Here is a 19,715-nt window from a genome sequence, read left to right as displayed (position 1 = left end):
ACCTATTGCAATATATTCTTTTATCTTATATTAGATTTACATGTCCAGACCTTTTGGCTCAATCCTTGCAGGCATTCATGTGAGGTGAGTGCTTTACACGGTTGCTTTATTTATGTTCACGGTCTTGTTTGGATTTATAAGATACCGAAGTGTGGTAGGCGCTCTGTGACCTTTATATACAATACTCTTTTGTGTCTTGAGAATATGTGATGGAGTGGAATATGAAGATCTTGGCCTTGCTTTCTTGTCAATTTATCTTGCTGTGTGAACAAAAAACACCAATTATGTGAGTCTTCTCTGCATCTATTAATGTTTCGCCATTTTTGGAAAACAGTTAATAAATGGCCATTGTTACCCTCCATATATACTATTATATCTTCTTATCATGAATTTTGTATTATTATTCTGTTTTTCTTTTGTTAATAGAATTAACAGCTTGCCTCAGCTCAGCCCCTGAAGAAGGAAATAAACACCATATTTTTCCGAAACATGTCGGGCATACTGTCAACACATTCTGGTCAACCACAGGTCTAGACCTCATGTGTATATCAGCTAATTGTTGCTGTTTATTATTTGTGTCAGTCATTATTGTTTTATAAGCATATGTACAGTTTTGTATATCTCATGTTCTTTTATATGTCTTTTCAATAAATGTTGTACTTTTCTATAATTCTTGTATGGTCTGGTTTCACCTCCCATGCACATGCTATCCCTGGTGCAATCTACATTTGCAAATCTTTATATATGGCATGGGTCTTCCAAACCTTATTCTTATTAGAGGTCTCTCTAAAATAATTTTCAATGTAATTCATGTAAGGTTCTTAAAGGCTACATGTGAAGTGGTGCATCCCTAGGTTGACATGATTCTCTTGCACAGTTTTCTGGCAAGCTTCTTCAGAATCTAAGGAAGGAGTGTGCAGTCTGCAGTTATCTGAACAGATATTAAGAGGGAAGGTTTTACCTAGCATGAAGAACATCAAAAGGAATTAAAGTGTGGTTTTGTACACTACACATAATAGCTTTCATTTTAAATTTAGACCAGTAGTGTTGGTAAGGAATCGTTAAGTGTGGCATGGATTGTTCCCTAGAGGAACATGTAGAGAGATAGTGCCCAAAGTCAGTGATTCCCAACAAAGGCATGTTCTCCAGGACTTAATAGTTCTCAGAGGGGCTAAAAGGTACAGAGCTTTCAAATCACGATGCAAAAAAAGTGCCTTCTGAGAGTGTAAAATTGCAGCTTCTAACAGAGGAGACATAAATGTCTGGCTGGAGTCGCCAATGAGTTGACAGCAGTTGGCTGGCAAAAAAATATTTGTAAAGATCTGTCATATCCAGTCCCCCATGTAGAGCTGGACTAATCAGAGTAGAAAGTTTGGTAATGCAGTATTTGGGTACCCTGCACCAAGGAGGTAAACAGCTGGGAGGGCTGGTTAAAATAGATTGTGGATTCAGTTTAGAGAAATGCAAAATAGGTCAATTTGGGCACAACTTTCTTTTTAATTAGGTTGATTCAACCAAGGAGGAAAAGCGGTAGAATGTTTTTTTTATATATTTTTGGGGGATATTTGTTATGACAAAAAGTAAAAAATAATGCGTTTTTTTCAAAATTGTCGCTCTAGTTTTGTTTATAGCGCAAAAAATAAAAACCGCAGGGGTGATCAAATACCACCAAAAGAAAGCTCTATTTGTGGGGAAAAAAGGACGTCATATTTGTTTGGGAGCCACGTTGCACGACCGCGCAATTGTCAGTTAAAGCGTCACAGTGCCTAATCACAAAAAGTTGTCTGGTCTTTGACCAGCAAAATGGTCCGGTCTGTAAGTGGCTAGATGTGGTAACACTAGGTCATCACAAAGATCTGGAGTTCAAGGACTAACAGTTGAAGAAAGACCTCCGAAATCCAACAGGTGATGTGGGAAACCGCTGAACATTTTTACTAATCTCCAAGCCAACCAAGTAAAGAGTAGGAGGTAAAGAATAGAAAACACACACAGAAGAGGAAAAGGTGATGGGGGGGTAGAAAATAGGGAAAAGCAGGACAGAGAAGAAGAGAAAAAATAAATAATGATAAGAAAATGTATAAATATATATATTTATTTATTTAGGCAATCATATAGTTAACCATTCGTGGGACTCGCGACTTCTGCTTGTCAGAGTATTTGAGCATGTTCCATAAAGTTTTGGAGTAAACCTCTGGTTTGTGCAAGTGTGTCAGCACAAGATCTGTTCTTCTACCTTATGTAGCCAAAGACCAAGGGACAGATGTTGCAAATCGCTCTATCTTGGCAGAATTTCAAGATCTATAATGTAGGGGCTTCATGTCTTTTGCCAAGGAAGGATTAAAGCTAAAATCTGTCTTTCCTATAGAGAAAAAAGTTATCTTGTCAGCTATTACTGTTTTTTACATTTCTCATCGCATTAACCTGCCATGCATCAACTAAATTTAAAGACAAACATTTGACTAAAAATATATTCTAGTACAACCAAAAATGTGCTAATATACAGTGTAGAGGTTCCCTTCCATTTCCCTACACTAAATGTTTATTCGCTTTAAGGTCATCAGAGGACAAGGGGGCACTCTTTATGTAGGAAGGAAAAGAGATGTAAATACGGAAAGGTTTCTTCACAGTAAGAGCTGTGAAAATGTGGAATAGACTCTCTCAAGGGCTGGTTCTGGCCAGCTCAGTAGATTGCTTTAAAAAATTCTTCCTAAATGTGCATAATAAAACTGGAGACTAACATTTATTGGTAAAGTTGATCCAGGCAATATCTGGCTCAGGAAGGAATTTTTTCTCCCACTGGAGCAAAGTGGGTCATGCTTTGCTGAGTTTTTTGTTTTTTTTGCTTTCCTCTGGATCAACTGTGGGTATAGGATTGTGTATATAAGATTGTATGATTTTTTTCCCCCCTTTTATTGGTTGGACTGGATGGACTTGTATCTTTTTTCAGCCAGATTGACTATGCAGCTATGTAAAACTGAACCCTTGGTGTTGTTGCCAAAAACACTTGGTCATTATTATATGGGTAATGCAGAAGTCATCTTTCACTGATCTGACCTGACCTGTAAAATCGGAACAGTTGCTACAATTCACTGTAGTATGCAAACCATTGGGGTTTGACCTGTTTTGATATATGTGATATCATTTATAGATATATTTGATATATATATATCAAATATATATATTTTTTATATATATATTTGATATAATGTGTAGTGGTCTGGCATATATTTTCTTTATTATGGTCAGGACAACAGCTGCATTTTTAGGGTACACCTCTGCTTTTCCCATGGTTTCCATGGTTTTAAAAATACTGTTCTGCTGAGCTTAATAGCTTAAAATTTAATTTACACAATTATAATCTCATCTACTCTCAAAGGAGGTTTAATAGGCTCTCCCTACTAGTTACCCACTGAGTGGTGGCTGACAGACTTCAAGACCATCCAATATTCTTTTACAAAGTGTATTGGCTCAACTGACTCAAACTGCAGCACAAATATATCTGGCCTTTTTTTGTCAGAAACAAAATGTTTTGTGGCTCTAATTTCTCTAGTTTCATGTTCTCTGAGCTACTCTCATTCTCCAATTAATCTGTTAGTGATGTCTATAATGTTTAATGGCAGCCTCCCAATTACAAATGTTTCCGAAAAATTATTTGGTGGCCCTAGAAATTTCAGTAGCAGCCTCCCGCTGACACCAAGTTTATTAAAGAGGGATTCCACCTACAAAAAAAATATTAAAAGCCAGCAGCTATAAATACTACAGCTACTGACTTTTAATAAATGGACACTCACCTGTCCCAGGGTCCAGCGATGTCGGCAGCCGAGACCGATCGATCACTTGGCTGCTGCCGCCACCATTCTCGGTGTGGGAATCAGGAAGTGAAGCATTGCGGCTTCACTTCCCGGTTCCCTACTGCGCATGCGTGAGTCGCGCAGAGCAATGGGAATGGCCCTCGCTGTCTCTGGGACCCGTGTGTGTCCCTGCAGACAGGGTGCCGAGACAGGAAACAGCATAGACTCACGTGGAAGTTTATGCCCGGAAGTGGGTGCAAATACCTGTCTTAGGTATCTGCACCCCCCTCCCCCCTGAAAGGTGCCAACTGTGATACCGGAGGGGGGGAGGGTTCAGATGAGCGGAAGTTCCACTTTAGGGTGGAACCCGGCTTTAAGCACCTCTAACTGGTGGCCCTAGATACTGCAGTAGCAGCCTCCCAAAAGGAACTGGTTTTTATGCCCCAAATGGCAAATCAGATACGTTAGCTGTGTAAGTTGATCTTAATGTCATGTCTTCCAGCAGCAGCTTCCCTTAAGCTTGCATATCAAGCTCCCCTGAGGATGTTTCAACAGACAGCCATCTTCCCAATTCTCCAGGCCTTAACATAAGTCAGCTTAGATCCCTTAGGCCCATATTTATACCCTAGGCAAAGACCTTTCTCTGTTGTAACGCCCCCTTTAAGAAAAAACCCGGGAAGGCAGGCCTCTCGACTGACATCTCCAGACAAAGACTGGACTCAACCCACACTCTCAGAAGAGTACCCTTCAAGGTCACCCAAAATATTATTTCCCCCAGCCCATCACTGACATAAACTCCTGCAAACACTGAATTTAGACTAGACACTCCAGCTTAAAGCCTAACTCCATGTTTGCCCTGTTTCTGTCAGACTAGCTTGCTGGAAAGCCAGCAGCTGACCGGCTCCCAATCATCATTCTCAGCCAATGGCTGAGAGCGCTGACCAGTGTGTTCTGGTGGGGGGCTGTCACCCTGTCAGAACACAACAGCTAAGCAGGGGAGATCACTGTAATAAAATCAAACTGTTAGTACAGTGACCCTGGCCAGAGCTGTCAGTTTCTGTTTTTTTAACTATTAGTGTGTACCAGGATTTAGCTACACAAAATAATCAGGCTGAGCACTGCTTAGTCATTCACAGGGAGCCTTGTATTCTATAAATGAGTACAAAGCTTCCTCTGAATGGCTAAGGTGGCATTTGTGGCATAATCCGCCCACCTCTCTGCCTTGGCCAATCAAAGGGAGCTTTATATTCATTCATAGAATACAGCGCAGTGCTTAGCCCAACTCTTTTGTTCCAGGAGGAGAAATTCAGCAGAACACAGTGCTGTATACTGTATACAGCTGAAGGTTACATACAGTTAACCACTTCAGCCCCAGAAGAATGTACCCACTTCCTGACCAGAGCACTTTTTGCAATACGACACTGCGTCGATTTAACTGACAATTGCGCGGTCGTGCGACATTGCACCCAAACAAAATTGACGTCCTTTTTTTCCCACAAATAGAGCTTTCTTTTGCTGGTATTTGATCACCACTGTGGTTTTTATTTTTTGCGCCATATGCAATAATTTTTTACTTTTAGCTATAGTCAATATCCCCCCCCCCAAAAAATATATATATATATATATATATATATATATATATATATATATATATATATATATATATATATAAATTCTTTCTCAGTTTAGGCTGATATGTATTCTTCTACATATTTTTGGTAAAAAATAGCATTAAGCATATATTGATTGGTTTGCTGAAACGTTATAGCATCTACAAAATAGGGGATAGATTTATGGCATTTTTATTATTCATTTTTTATATTAGTAAGGGTGGGGATCTGCAATTTTTTTATTATGACTGCGACATTATAGCAGACACCTCTGACACTTTTGACACTATTTTAAGACCATTGTCATTTATACAGCGATCAGTGCTATAAAAATGCATTGATTACTGTGTAAATGACACTGGCACGGAAGGGGTTAAACAATAGGGGGCGATCAAGGGGTTAAGTGTGTCCTAGGGAGTGATTCTAACTATGGGGGGATGAGCTACTACTGACATGACAGCGATAACTGCTCCCGATGACAGGGAGCAGCCGAACAGGTACGCCCATTTGCGCAGCCGTGTCATTGTGCCGACGTATATCGCCGTGCACTCTTTGCAAAGCGGTTAAACTGATACTAAACAGAGAAGTGTTAATTGCCATAAATCATTCACATAAATCATATTTATCAAGCCACTGTATTTTTTTTATTATTTTTTATGCTTTAAGTACCTTATTCCTGCAGTGCTGTTGTGTGGTCACATGATCTTTCCATGTTCTTTGACATCTGCAGAGAAAGATCCTTAAGCGGGGCTTCTATTACTCTGGTTGGTGCTGTGCCAGTCACACAACTAAAATGTTTTAGAAGAGAAATTTAAATTAAATCATGAATCTCAAAGGTTTTATAGCTTGCTATAACTTTTTATTGAACATCAACATTATTGAAATTCTAAATATGTTTGAAGCTTGATGTCTTGCTTTTTATTGATTATACATAGAGGTGTTTATGCGTATTCTACAGGGACCCATACTAAAGTAAATGTGCATTCAGTATACATTTTCATTACATGCACATTTCTCTAGGTTTTGGCTCTTTAGTAACCCTGCAAGTACAGAAACATAATTAGATTTCTGGCAGATCAACCTTAAGTGATTGTAAAGGAAAACATTTTATAAAAAAAAATAATAACAAGCATGTTATACTTACCTGCTCTGTGCAGTGGTTTTTCACAGAGCAACCCTATCCTCCTCTTCTTGGCTCCTCCGCCAGTGCTCTGGGCCCCCCTCCCCCTGGCCATCTCCCCCCATAGCAAGCCGCTTACTGTGGGGGCATTTGTGCATGCTCATTTCTGAGTTGGCTCTCTGCGTCCATAAAACACAAAGAGCATGGCTCAGCATCACAGCCCCCCCCCCCCCCGCCTCGCTGGCTGTGATTGACAGCAGTGGTAGCCAATGGCTCCTGCTGCTGCATCTCAGCCAATCACTAGAGAGAGACCCGGGTCCCATGCACATCGCTGCATTGAGATAGGGCTTAGGCAAGTATTGGGGGAGGGGGGACTGAGAGGGGAGCTGCACACTGAAGGTTTTACACTGAAGGTAAAAAAAGCTTCAGCCTTTACAACCACTTTAACGCGAAACATCCTGTTCTATTTACCTGTGCTGCACTAAAGTCCCAATCCATATTTTTACTCCTGTATCATAGAGGAGAGGTAGACGTGTTTGTGGTCATAACACCTATGTGTCTTGAGGTGACAATGCTGTTACTCAATAAATATGGAAAGGTATGTGAAATGTAAAGGGAAAAAGCTGAAAAAAAATGCAGCCATCATATGTAAAGATCAATATTCTGCAATATATTTTTTACTGGGCTGAAGTGTAACTAAAGGCAAAACATTTTCTTTTAGTTTTGGATAGAATGGAGATAGATGAGAACTCTTGTCAGGTTTTATATGCATGTCATATGCACCGATGTATTTATGCAGCCATGTATGCAGAGAGTTATCGTAATTGTACATTAAAGGACACAGGCAACTTAATCATGTACTATGGTTTATAGGCGTGTACCTTCAGGTGATTGGACATTGGTAAGCTTTTGAGAACACGGTTTCCCTTATAATCTCTACCATTTCACTCCATGAGTCCTCAGTTTGTTGCTAGTCCTCGCTGTCTTCTAATGCCTACACAGACATAGTTGCAGCCTCTATAAAACCTTGGGAATTGTACCCAGACTCGACACCGCAGGGATGGCCTGTAATGTTACGTCAGACACTGGATACTGCGTGGTGAACTCACTTTATCAAATAGTGCAACATGTTAGTTGCAGGATGCTATACAGGTACATGACTGTGGTCCATCATAATGAAACCTAGTCCCAGAGGACCCCTTCGGGGATATACCCACTGTGAGGGGCATAGCCTGGACTTTAAATATACAGTCCAGCATCTTAGAAAGGTAAGGCTTTCGATAGCTACTGTTTAAAATGGGACAGTTTTGGAATGTATCCATTTCACAATGTAAACTTTTCAAACTTGTTGCTAAAATGTAACCGCTCAGAGCTTATTTTCATGTTGAAACTAGTTCACACCACACCACTAGTTGCTCACTTCAGCCTAGAGCTCTTATAAAGTACTCAGGTGCTTCCTCCTGCTCTTCTGCCACAAAGATTTATTGCAGGATGACCTACTCCTGGTTTTTCCCATAGTCCTCCTGAACCAAGACTCGCATACCCTATCTCCCGCACTGTACTTCATAAATATCCCATGAGAAATACCCTCACTTGTAGCAATGGCAGAGATCAGGCAAACATTTCCTCTACAGAAGGCCCATGCAACACTTAAAATCAAGCAAGACCCAGTTCTAACACCTGTCTCTACATCCGATTCTAGCTCTATTTCAGGTAAACAACAAGTGACAGAAGCTAGATTTTCTGCATCCATGTCACAATTCCTCAGACAAATTATGGCCTTAATTCAGCCATCTTTGTCCAAAGCTTAGAAATGCCCTGCCTCTTATTTTACTCTGAACAGGAGGCGGACATTGATATGTTGATCCTAGAGGACACCAAGGCAGAGAGGAATTATGAGAATATGAAGGCAATGTTGGAGGAAGCTGTAGAAAAATTCTCTCCCCCACGTTGTCACTATATTAAAGAGGGAGCTTCACACAATATGTTTGCCAATGTTAAAAGCTAATGGTATCTGCAAAAGCATAGTGCAGCTCTCCTCCATCTCACCATGCCCCTTTAGGCACAAAGACCTACCAAAACTTGCAAAACATAGACTGCACATTCTGTTCATGAACAGGAAATAACAACTGGGTCAGTCTTGAGTAGATTTTTATTCACCCAAAATTATTTTCCCAAATCCTACCCAGTGGGAAAAGGGTGCACAAAAATGGGCTAGACCCATGGCTAGCCCAAACTAACATCTCACTGTACTTATTGAGCATGCTCCTTTTTAAGATTCTGTAGACAGAAAAATTTGGGATGCTCTTAAAAGCTCACTGTAACCTGGCAGGCCCAGCCCTGCAGCCAGCTCTTACTGCCATTACTGTGTGTCAAACTACAGCTAACTGGACTAGGACAATGAATAACCAACATGACCCTGTTTTTCAGGATCGTACAGTTTGCATAGCAATATTGACTGCCTTCTGCTCTTCTCTGTGTCAATGCCCTGGAACAAGTCATAAAACAAATTTACAAAATGTCTCTAATCTCCATTCATATGCATAATATTCCCTGACTAAAGGCTTGGACAGCTGAAGCTGCCTGTACAATATGCCTCTTGCACATGCCCTTCCAAGGAAGATGTCTGTCTGGTGAGGCCTATAACTATTTCATTAAGGGGTTTTTTATTATTATTTATTTATTTATTTTACTTCTAGTTAGTTCATGCTCAACATGAGATCAAAAGGGAATCCCACAATGAGATTTGCACAAGAGTTCTGGGCCTAAAGTTGGCCTCCTTCGGGTCAGTACCTTTCGTGGACATAGTTCCATTTGCCTAGTTGTTGCCTATGCTTGTATTCATTGCTTGGGGATGTCCCATGGTGTATGAATAGGTTGTCTGTGTCCTGTACGGTACAATTGAGATCAGAGGAATCTTGACTTGTCTGTAAATTCCTTATCTTGGAGTATGGTACAAGACAGCCCCTCAAATTCTTTTTCTTACTTTGCATTGCTTGTTACAAAATTAAAGACTAACAAAGTGGAGTAAGTTTAAAGGGGAGATGCCCCAGGGTGGCATGTCCCCAAAAGCTTGCCACTGTTCAGTCACTTGAAGATATTAACCCTTTAACCCATGGTGTATGAATATGTTGCCTGTGTCTTGCCCTGTAGTCCAAGGTCGTGAATTTAAAGGCAGGTTTGGGAAAACCTTCCTGCAATTGCTGTCAAAATCTAAAGCCATTGAGAGAGTCAGTACGTTTGAACATTTTTAGATGACGTTTGACAGTGAGGTACAGCTGTTGTCAATGTAATCTTCTCTGTTTCTGTTTAGATAACTGTATCTGATGAAGAAGTTACCAATCCTACATGCATGGATCTGGTCAGAACTCCACAAATGAGAAAGTGTACTGTAATTCTTATGTATGCATGGTAAGAATATGATTACAAAATCCATTTAAAAAAGTGTTTTTCTGCAACTTAGACATGGCAGGCCATATCACACCAAGGGTACACTCAGACTGGTCATTTTGGCTGGTGCAAATTGTAGATTCCTGCTGCGGCTCTAAGGAGCTAGGTACAGCCACTGGCCCCATAAACTATTGCAGGTTACATAGTTACATAGTTAGTCAGGTTGAAAAAAGACACAAGTCCATCCAGTTCAACCTTGCCAGCAGCTGAAGCTATTCTCGGCTCTCTACACAGCCAGTGGTGATTGCTGCTGAATGCACTTTGTGTGCATCCAGCAGGGATCACTGCAGGTAATTGCTGGCTGTGTGGACAGCAGGGAATAGCTGCAGCCACTGGCAACCTGTCATAGTGAACAGGGCCAGTGGCTGCACCTGGCCACTCTGAGCTGCTAAATCTCCAGTGTAAATGTAGTTCTAAGCTCCTGTTGATGGTGGTACCTTGATAGGGTTGCTAAGAGCACTTACCTGCATCCTTGTTGACTAAAAATTTGCAGGATCTCAGCTCATCTGCAGCTAGTCAAAAGCAATGAAGCGTTACCTTGCTGTGTTTTCCAGAAAGTGAGTGACACCCTAGGACCAAGTTTATGCTTTTTTATAGATCCTGTCATTGGTGTGGTGTCCCCAAATATAGGCTAGCTAATTTGAGATGAATCTTAGATAATTCAACCATGTCTAGTCCTTGTTGAATAAGTTGCAGAGTTTGTAACTTTGAAAAGGCATTAGTCAGACTAAGTCAGGTGTGCTGTACATGTTGTGTACTGGTTTAAGGGTTAAAGATATCCACATATTTGCAAATAGAAAATTTGTTCTATAAACATGTTTTCTGTCAGCTATTGCTTATTAACCTCATAGATGCATTGAGACCCCTGAGATCTGCTCCCCTGAAGGTGGATGCAGCATATAGTCTGTACATATCTTTTATCCACTTTTCCCCAGTACAGGATTCTGAGGACCATCCAATAGATCAGTTGTGGGTTTCATTATGCATGAATCTACAACATTGCAGCAGAAAACCAAGATTTACAGTGCCCTAGTCACACATAGAGAGGTTCACACTTCTGAAATCAGATCTTGCTCCTACTTTCAGTGTCATTCTGTGATGCAATTTGGATACTACTTGGATGTGGTTTGCAAATTCTATTGGACCAGAATCATGTTGGAATGGCACCAAAGTAGCACAGGACCCTTTTCCAAAATCTCTCTGCATTGATGTGCAAAGGCATCATTGAATTCTGTTGTAATGTGATTCTGTGGGACTCAAGTCACATCTGAAATTGCACTAGCGTGAACCAACCAGTTAAAGGGGTAATAAAGTCATATAAAAACACATGAAATTCAATCCCCCTGCAAATTACTAGCTTGCATATTAGCACATTATGACAGACTTACCTGAAAAATGAAGCCCTCCAGCAGTGTGCTGTCACTGCTGGCAGGGCTTTCATCTTTACCCAGTTCTCATTTCCGGGTTTGCTGCTTCAGGCAATTGAACAGCCAAGCTGCATTGACATCACTTCCACACATGCACACGAGAATCACAGATGTGGCACAATGCTCTGAATTGATGGCACATTCGCTGGTGATAGCCACATGCACTGGTGATATCACTGTCTGCAAAATAAGCAAATATCTCCTAAACGGTGCACGTTTAGGAGATAATCACTTTACATGCAGGTAAGTTTACCTGTATGTAAAGCCATAGTAAACTGGGCTTTGTGACTTTAAGTGTGAATGGGGGCAAGTTCTGACAAGCAAATTATATGAAGTAAATCAAAGAATAGGAAAAGGAATTCAAATTATGAATAACTAGAAATTGAATGCCCATCTCCCCAAGCTCTTAAAGCTGCAGGCAGGGCAGAGGTTGAATGGTCTTGGATGCCATTTTTTTGTTAAAGCGACATTAAAGGTTCTTTAAAAAAAAAATAACGAACATGTTATAGAGAGATCTGGGGGCCCCCTTGTTAAATGTGGCTTCCAGATTCCGATAAGCTCCCTGCCCGCAGACCCCAACAACCAATCGCCAGGGTTGTTGGGAAGAGGCCCTTGTCCTCAACAACATGGGGACAAGGTGCTTTGGGGCGGGAGGGGAAATGCCCCTCTGCCACAAAGCACCTACCCCCCATGTTGAGGGCATGCACCCTGATACGATTCGGGGAGTGCTGGCTCGTCCCCACCCACTTTCCTGACTTGCCGGGCTGTGGGCTCAGACCGAAGGGCCTGGTTTGCTCCTTGAGGGGGATCCCATGACATTTTTTTGTTCAACATTTTGCGTGGAGTTCCCCCTAAAGATTTTTACATGTGACATGTTGGGTATCTGTTAGGTATCTATTTAGTCAACACAATGTCCTATTTTATATTTTACCAAAAATATTCTGCATTATATTGTGTTTGTGTTCACTGAAATTCAAAAAGTTTGTGTTTTGAAAATGGCTGTGCAAATAATGTGTGATGTAAAAAATTTGCAAAAACCACCATTTTATTCTTTAGCGCCTCTGCTTAAAAAAATATACAGTTGTGCTCATAAGTTTACACACCCTGACAGAATTTATGATTTCTTGGCCACTTTTCAGTCTGAATATGAATGATAACACAAAAACTTTTCTTTCAATCATGGTTAGTGTTTGGCTGAAGCCATTTATTATCAATCAACTTAAAGTTTACTCTTTTTAAATCATAATGACAACAGAAACTAGCCAAATAACCCCGATCAAAAGTTTACATAACCAGGTGATTTTGGCCTGATAACATGCACACAAGTTGACACAAAGGGATTTGAATGGCTATTAAAGGTAACCATCCTCACCTGTGATCTGTTTGCTGGTAATTAGTGTGTGTGTATAAAAGGTCAATGAGTTTCTGGAATACTGACAGATACTTGCATCTTTCATCCAGTGCTGCACTGTTTCTGGATTCTGATTTATGGGCTAAATATGAGCTAAATAATTGTTAAAGGATCTGCGGGTAAAGGTGGTTGGACTGTATAAAACATGAAAAGGATATAAAAAGATACAGTGGTGTAGTGGGTAGCACTCTCGCCTAGCAGTAAAAAGGGTCGCTGGTTCGAAATCCCAACCACGACACTACCTGCCTGGAGTTTGCATGTTCTCCCTGTGCCTATGTGAGGTTTCCTCCGGGTACTCCGGTTTTCTTCCACACTCCAAAGACATGCTGGTAGTATAATTGGCTTCTCTCTAAATTGGCCCTAGTATATGAATCTGAGTTAGGGATCTTAGATTGTAAGCTCTTTGAGGGTAGAGACTGATGTGAATGTACAATGTATATGTAGAGCTCTGCATAAATTGATGGTGCTATATAAGTACCTTAAATAAATAAATAAAAAGATATCCAAAGAATTGAGAATGTCAATCAGCAGTCTTCAAGCTTTAATCAAGAAGTGGAAAATGAGGGGTTTTGTTAAAACCAAACCACGGTCAGGTAGACCAACTAAAATTTCAGCCACAACTGCCTGGAAAATTGTTTAGGATGCAAAGAAAAATCCACAAATAACTTCAGATGAAATACAGGACTCTCTGAAAACATGTGGTATGGCTGTTTCAAGATGCACAATAAGGAGGGACTTGAAGAAAGATGAGCTGCAGGGTCAAGTCGCCAGAAGAAAGCCATTACTATGCAAATGCCACAAAGTATCCCGCTTACAATACACCAAACAGCATAGAGACAAGCCTCAAACCTTCTGGCACCAAGTCATTTGGACTGATGAGACCAAAATTGAGCTTTTTGGCCACAACCATAAACGCTACATTTGGAGAGGAGTCAACAAGGCCTATGATGAAAGGTACACCATTCCTACTGTGAAATATGGAGATGGATCGCTGATGTTCTGGGGATGTGTGAGCTGCAAAGGCACAGGAAACTTGGTCAAAATTGATGGTAAGATGAATGCAGTGTGTTATCAAAAAATACTGGAAGAACATTTGCATTCTTCAGCCAGGAAGCTGCGCATGGGAACGTACTTGGACATTCCAGCATGACAATGATCCAAAACACAAGGCCAAGTCGACCTGTCATTGGCTACAGCAGAATAAAGTGAAGGTTCTGGAGTGGCCATCTCAGTCTCCTGAGCTCAATATCATTGAGCCACTCTGGGGAGATCTCAAACGTCTAAAAAGTCCAAAATGAGGGAAGCACGAAGGTATGAAATTAATCCCTTGAAGTGACTCTTTACAAACACCCTTCAGATGTATAGCAGGTGCGCCCAAAGAGAAAGTTCTATCCACCACCTATTTCAATGAGGCTTACCAGCTGCCAAGATCTCTTTTTAGGGAGATCGTACAAGCATGAAGAAAAAACGATCGTTCCTGGTCTCTCCGATGGGTTCTGCTGGCGTCTCCACCTCTTATGTCTCTTTCTTACAACGTCTCACATTCCACCGAAATTATTGGGTAAAACAAGAAAGAAAGGCTCCCATAGCGTAATTCCGCATAAAAGTTTTAATCCGAACGAAATAAAAGTAAAACAAACTCACAAATTCCAGTTGAGTACAAGCGTAAGTACAATCACGAGCCGGCCGGCTCTCTCCTATTAACACTGCCTGTCCTTCCTGGTCAACGGGGAATGGCGGTAACGTCAGCACGCCGCTCACCCTACGTCGTTTCGTCAAAAATGACTTCTTCCTGGGGTACGGGCGGCGCGCTGACCCACCGCCTTAAATACTCATTAGCTACAGAACGTAACCACCCACTTCCGAGCTCCTGGCTACAGCTCCTAATCAGCCATTTTAGAGAAGGGCAAAAATGATCGTTCGCCCTAATCTTTAAATGAAAGTAAATAAAGAATACACGAACGCTCTAAGGAATCGGACACGAACCGTTTCACAAATAGGTTCATACTCACTTAATCTTTTTTGTAAATTGAAAAAATTCTTAAAAATAAACTAAACTAAAAACCACTCTAGAGAATCAGAATTGACCCGTTCTCCGAATGGGATCATATCTAATGGTACAACCCGGTTGCTTACTTACCCATTAGGGGAGCAAGATCGGACCGGGTAAACCCCCCATACCCGATCGCACAATTCCAGTAAATGCAACCAGAACATGGGAGGGCCCACCATCATCCCCCGACCTTACTCTTCCCCATGGGCAAAGGACACAAGGCTACCAGATCCTCAGACTATTTCTTAAGTCTAAAAACTCCATAAAACTCTATAAAATCAGAAGGAAAGGAGCATTCTCATATACAGGACATTATTCCAATTAAGCCTTATATAACAAAGGCCATTGGAAAAATAATATCCTAAAGTGAGCCAAATATATCACGAATATCAAAAAATCCCCAAGGGAGCTTAGTTAACCCAAACCCACAGGGGGGGATTACTATCCCATACTTTATTATGGGTCGCCCACCAATTATGGTAGACTTCTTAAAAGGGGGTGGTCAAATGTTAATACTACCTCATACCACCTCATATTTAACGTTTTAATCTATCCTAAACCCTAAAGGGTCGGGGGTTCTATGATGTCTCCATATATAAATAGGAGAGATCATAGGGCCCTCCTCATCACCCATCCAAAAAATGAATGAAACACGTTCCCAGGGTGACAGGGTGTTTCATTCATTCATTCATTTTTTCATTCATTCATTTTTTGGATTAGTGAGACCTGGTTACGTTGTCATATTCAAATTGGGAGATTTTACATATTTAATTTGAGACCCAAAGAGAGATGTTTTCATATCTCTCATCAGCTATTTACAATGAATATGGTTTTACTGCTATATAGCTGTTAATGCTTAGGAGTCTCTTAGAAAGTGTTTGTAGAAGGAGGTTACTGAAAAGAAGTTGCTTATGTTCACGTGTGTGTAAATGTTGGGAATGGGGCATTGTTGCTTTCATTTTTCTGCAGGGTAAACCCATGTCTGTTTAGAACAGGTAGAGGACAGATGCCCTAATGTATCATGGATGCTATCAGTCTGTCAAAAGTAATAAAAACAAACTTTTGAAATGAAGTAATAGCATTATATCTGAGACTTTAGGCACCTAACTCCAAATGCCTAACTCTTAGATTCTGCTTATTTTACTCCTTCCGGAGGTGGTCATTCTGAATTTTAGACATATTACCCAGTGTTCAGAGGCATTCATCCTTTAGTAGTTTTATTGCAGTCTGGTTGATATAAAATTTTCTGTTAGGTTTGAGAAACAATCTCAGAGAATGCTCCTTTTCAGGTCTGCTGGCTTTTGATTTCTTCATAAAGGCTTAAACTCTCTAGAGCAGTGGTAGTCAAATTTCTTGATTCAGGGGCTTTAAGTGTGGCTCCTGACATCACGAAAGGGCTACACATAAAATTCAGTGAATAGTCTTTATTCAAGACAGCAAACACAACAGGATATAGTCAAAGACTGTGGGCATAATACAGAAGATGGTCAGAGACTGTGGACAGAATAAAGCCGATTGTAAGAGATTGCAGACATGATACAGGAGATGGTCAAAAGGCTGTGGGTTTGTTGGAGATTGGGGACATGCTTCAGGAGGCAGTCTTAGCCCTTGTACACACGGTCGGAGATTCCGACGGAATGTGTCCTATCGGACCATTTTGTCAGATATTCCGACTGTGTGTGGTCTCCATCGGACTGTTTCCGTCGGAATATCCGACGGATCAACTTTTCCAACTTGCCGGTAAAATTTTCCGACAAAATGCTCCGATCGGACATACTCCGATCATGTGTAGCCTACTCCGACGGACAAAGTGCCACGCATGCTCAGATCAAATTCCTAGACCAAAGCTATTGGCTACTAGCCTGAACGTAGTCCTGTCGTAATGAAATAATGTCATTACGTTATGTACAATCGGATTTTCCGACAACTTAGTCCGACCTTGTGTGTATGTAACATCACTTCCGGACCTCTTCCGGAATTAATCCGTCGGCATTACTCCGACGGATTTGGTTGTCGAAATCTCCGACCGTGTGTACAAGGGCTAAGACTGGAGACATATTACAGGCTGCTATAAATTACTGGAGACATATTACAGGCTTCTATAATTTATTTTTATAACAGGGAAACAGATTAGCAGGGACCTTATAGGCCACACAAAAAATGCCAAAGGGTCGCAGTTTGGGCACCAGAGCTCTATAGTACTGCTAGGCCAGCCTTTTGTCCAGTACAACAGTAGTTACTGAAGACTGGCAAGCTATCCTGCTGTAGAATGTTAGGGTAAATGTCCCTGTGCTAAAGGAGAGTTATAATGAAAACAAATGTAGGCCACAATTCTCATTTCAGGGTAACAGGGGATCTGTTTCAGGAGAAGCTGGTGATATTGATGTAGTAAGAAAGCATTTCATTGTTGTGACCTTCCAGCGCTAGTTATGGGTTGGTAGTTTGTGTACCAGTCTTTTTACTCTTCTATATATGAACATTAGAAATTATAGTGGCTTTGTATGTTTGGGCTCTCATTGACCTCTATTTTCAATCTTACAATCTTACATGAACATGGGGGATTTATTTGAGGTTTGCTTGTCCAGTAGGCTTGTGTTTAAATTTGACCTATTTTTATTTTTATTTTTTTAAATGTTCTCAGATTTGCTGAACTAACAAATTGTTTTGTAAGTAACTCGCATAGCCCTCAAAAACCTTCCAGGAGCTAACCAGTGGCGGCTGGTGCTCAAATTTTTTTGGGAGGTGCAAACAAACTGAAAAATACTGAACCCCCATCAATTGCAGCCTTACTGTGTCCATCAAATGCAGCCATTGTGCCCATCAAATGCAGCCACTGTGCCCATGCCATTGTGCCGATCAAGTGCAGTCACTGTGCCCATCATATGCAGCCAATTGTGCCCATCATATGCAGCCACTTATGCCCATCATATGCAGCCACTGTGGCCATCATATGCAGCCACTTGTGCCCAGTATATGCAGCCACTTGTGCCCAGTATATGCAGCCACTTGTGCCCATCAAATTCAGCCACTTGTGCCCATTATATGTAGCCACTCGTGCCCATCATATGCAGCCTCTGTGCTCCATCATATGCAACCACTTGTGTCCTTCATATGCAGCCGCTGTGCTCCATCATATGCAGCCACTTGTGCCCATCATATGCAGCCACTTGTGCCCATCAAATTTAGCCATTGTGCCCATCAAATGTAGTCACTTGTGCCAATCAAATGCAGCCACTTGTGCCCATCATATGCAGCCACTTGTGCCCAGAATATGCAGCCACTTGTGCCCATCAAATGCAGCCACTTGTGCCCATAATATGTAGCCACTTGTGCCAATCAAATGCAGCTAGTGTGCCCATGCCATTTTGCCAATCCAGTATATGCAGCCACTTGTGCCCATAATATGTAGCCACTTGTGCCAATCAAATGCAGCCAATGGTGCCCATCATATGCAGCCACTGTCCCCATCAAATGCAGCCACTTGTGCCCATCATATGCAGCCACTGTGCCGCATCATATGCAGCCACTTGTGCCCATCAAATTCAGCCATTGTGCCCATCATATGCAGCCACTCATGCCCATCAAATGCAGCCACTCATGCCAATAAAATGCAGCCACTTGTGTCCATCATATGCAGCCACTTGTGCTCATCAAATGCAGCCACTTGTGCCCACAATATGTAGCCACTTGTGCCCATCAAATTCAGCCACTTGTGCCCATCAAATTCAGCCACTTGTGCCCATCATATGCAGCCACTCATGCCCATCAAATGCAGCCACTCATACCAATAAAATGCAGCCACTTGTATCCATCATATGCATCCACTTGTGCCCATCAAATGCAGCCACTTGTGCCCACAATATGTAGCCACTTGTGCCCATCAAATTCAGCCACTTGTGACCATCAAATTCAGCCACTGTGCTCCATGATATGCAGCCACTTGTGCCCATCATATGCAGCCATTGGGCCCATCAAATTTAGCCATTGTGCCCATCAAATGCAGCCACTTGTGCCAATCAAATGCAGCCACTTGTGCCCATCATATGCAGCCACTTGTGCCCAGTATATGCAGCCACTTGTGCCTATCAAATGCAGCCACTTGTGCCCATCATATGCAGCCACTTGTGCCTATCAAATGCAGCCAATTTTGCCCATCATATGCCGCCATTTGTGCCCATCATATACCGCCATTTGTGCCAATCAAATGCAGCCACATGTGCCCATCATATGCAGCCACTTGTGCCAATCAAATGCAGCCACTTGTGCCCATCATATGCAACTATTTGTGTCTGTCATATGCAGCCACTTGTGCCCATCAAATGCAGCCACTTGTGCCCATCATATGCAGCCACGTGTCCCTATCAAATGCAGCCAATTTTGCCCATCATATGCAGCCACTTGTGCCTATCAAATGCAACCACTTGTGCCCATCATATTCAGCCATTTGTGCCCATCAAATGCAGCCACCTGTGCACAGTATATGCAGCCACTTGTGCCCATCAAATGCAGCCACTTGTGCCCATCATATGCAGCCACTTGTGCCCATCATATGCAGCCACTTGTGCCTATAAAATGCAGCCAATTTTGCCCATCATATGCCGCAATTTGTGCCCATCATATGCCGCCATTTGTGCCAATCAAATGCAGCCACTTGTGCCCATCATATGCAGCCACTTGTGCCCATCAAATGCAGCCACTTGTGCCCATCATATGCAGCCATGTGTGCCTATCAAATGCAGCCAATTTTGCCCATCATATGCAGCCACGTGTGCCTATCAAATGCAGCCACTTGTGCCCATCATATGCAGCCATTTGTGCCCGTCAAATGCAGCCACCTGTGCACAGTATATGCA

The 19,715-nt window shown here is 41.7% G+C and overlaps 1 protein-coding gene across 1 annotated transcript in view; it reads left to right on the top strand.

Annotated features, from left to right (window-relative positions):
- The window catches only part of SLC22A3 (solute carrier family 22 member 3), a 494,822-nt gene that overhangs the window by 448,983 nt on the left and 26,124 nt on the right, over positions 1–19,715 (top strand). The window contains exon 6 of the mRNA XM_077486672.1: positions 9,835–9,932. Within this exon, the coding sequence (XP_077342798.1) occupies positions 9,835–9,932 (98 nt within the window). The remainder of the gene's footprint in view (positions 1–9,834; positions 9,933–19,715) is intronic.

Source organism: Lithobates pipiens, unplaced genomic scaffold, assembly GCF_037356315.1.
Source record: "Lithobates pipiens isolate NorthernLeopardFrog02 unplaced genomic scaffold, aLitPip1_a1.2 Scaffold_18, whole genome shotgun sequence".
Classification (NCBI taxonomy): domain Eukaryota; kingdom Metazoa; phylum Chordata; class Amphibia; order Anura; family Ranidae; genus Lithobates; species Lithobates pipiens.
This window is presented reverse-complemented; position numbering and strand designations above follow the sequence as displayed.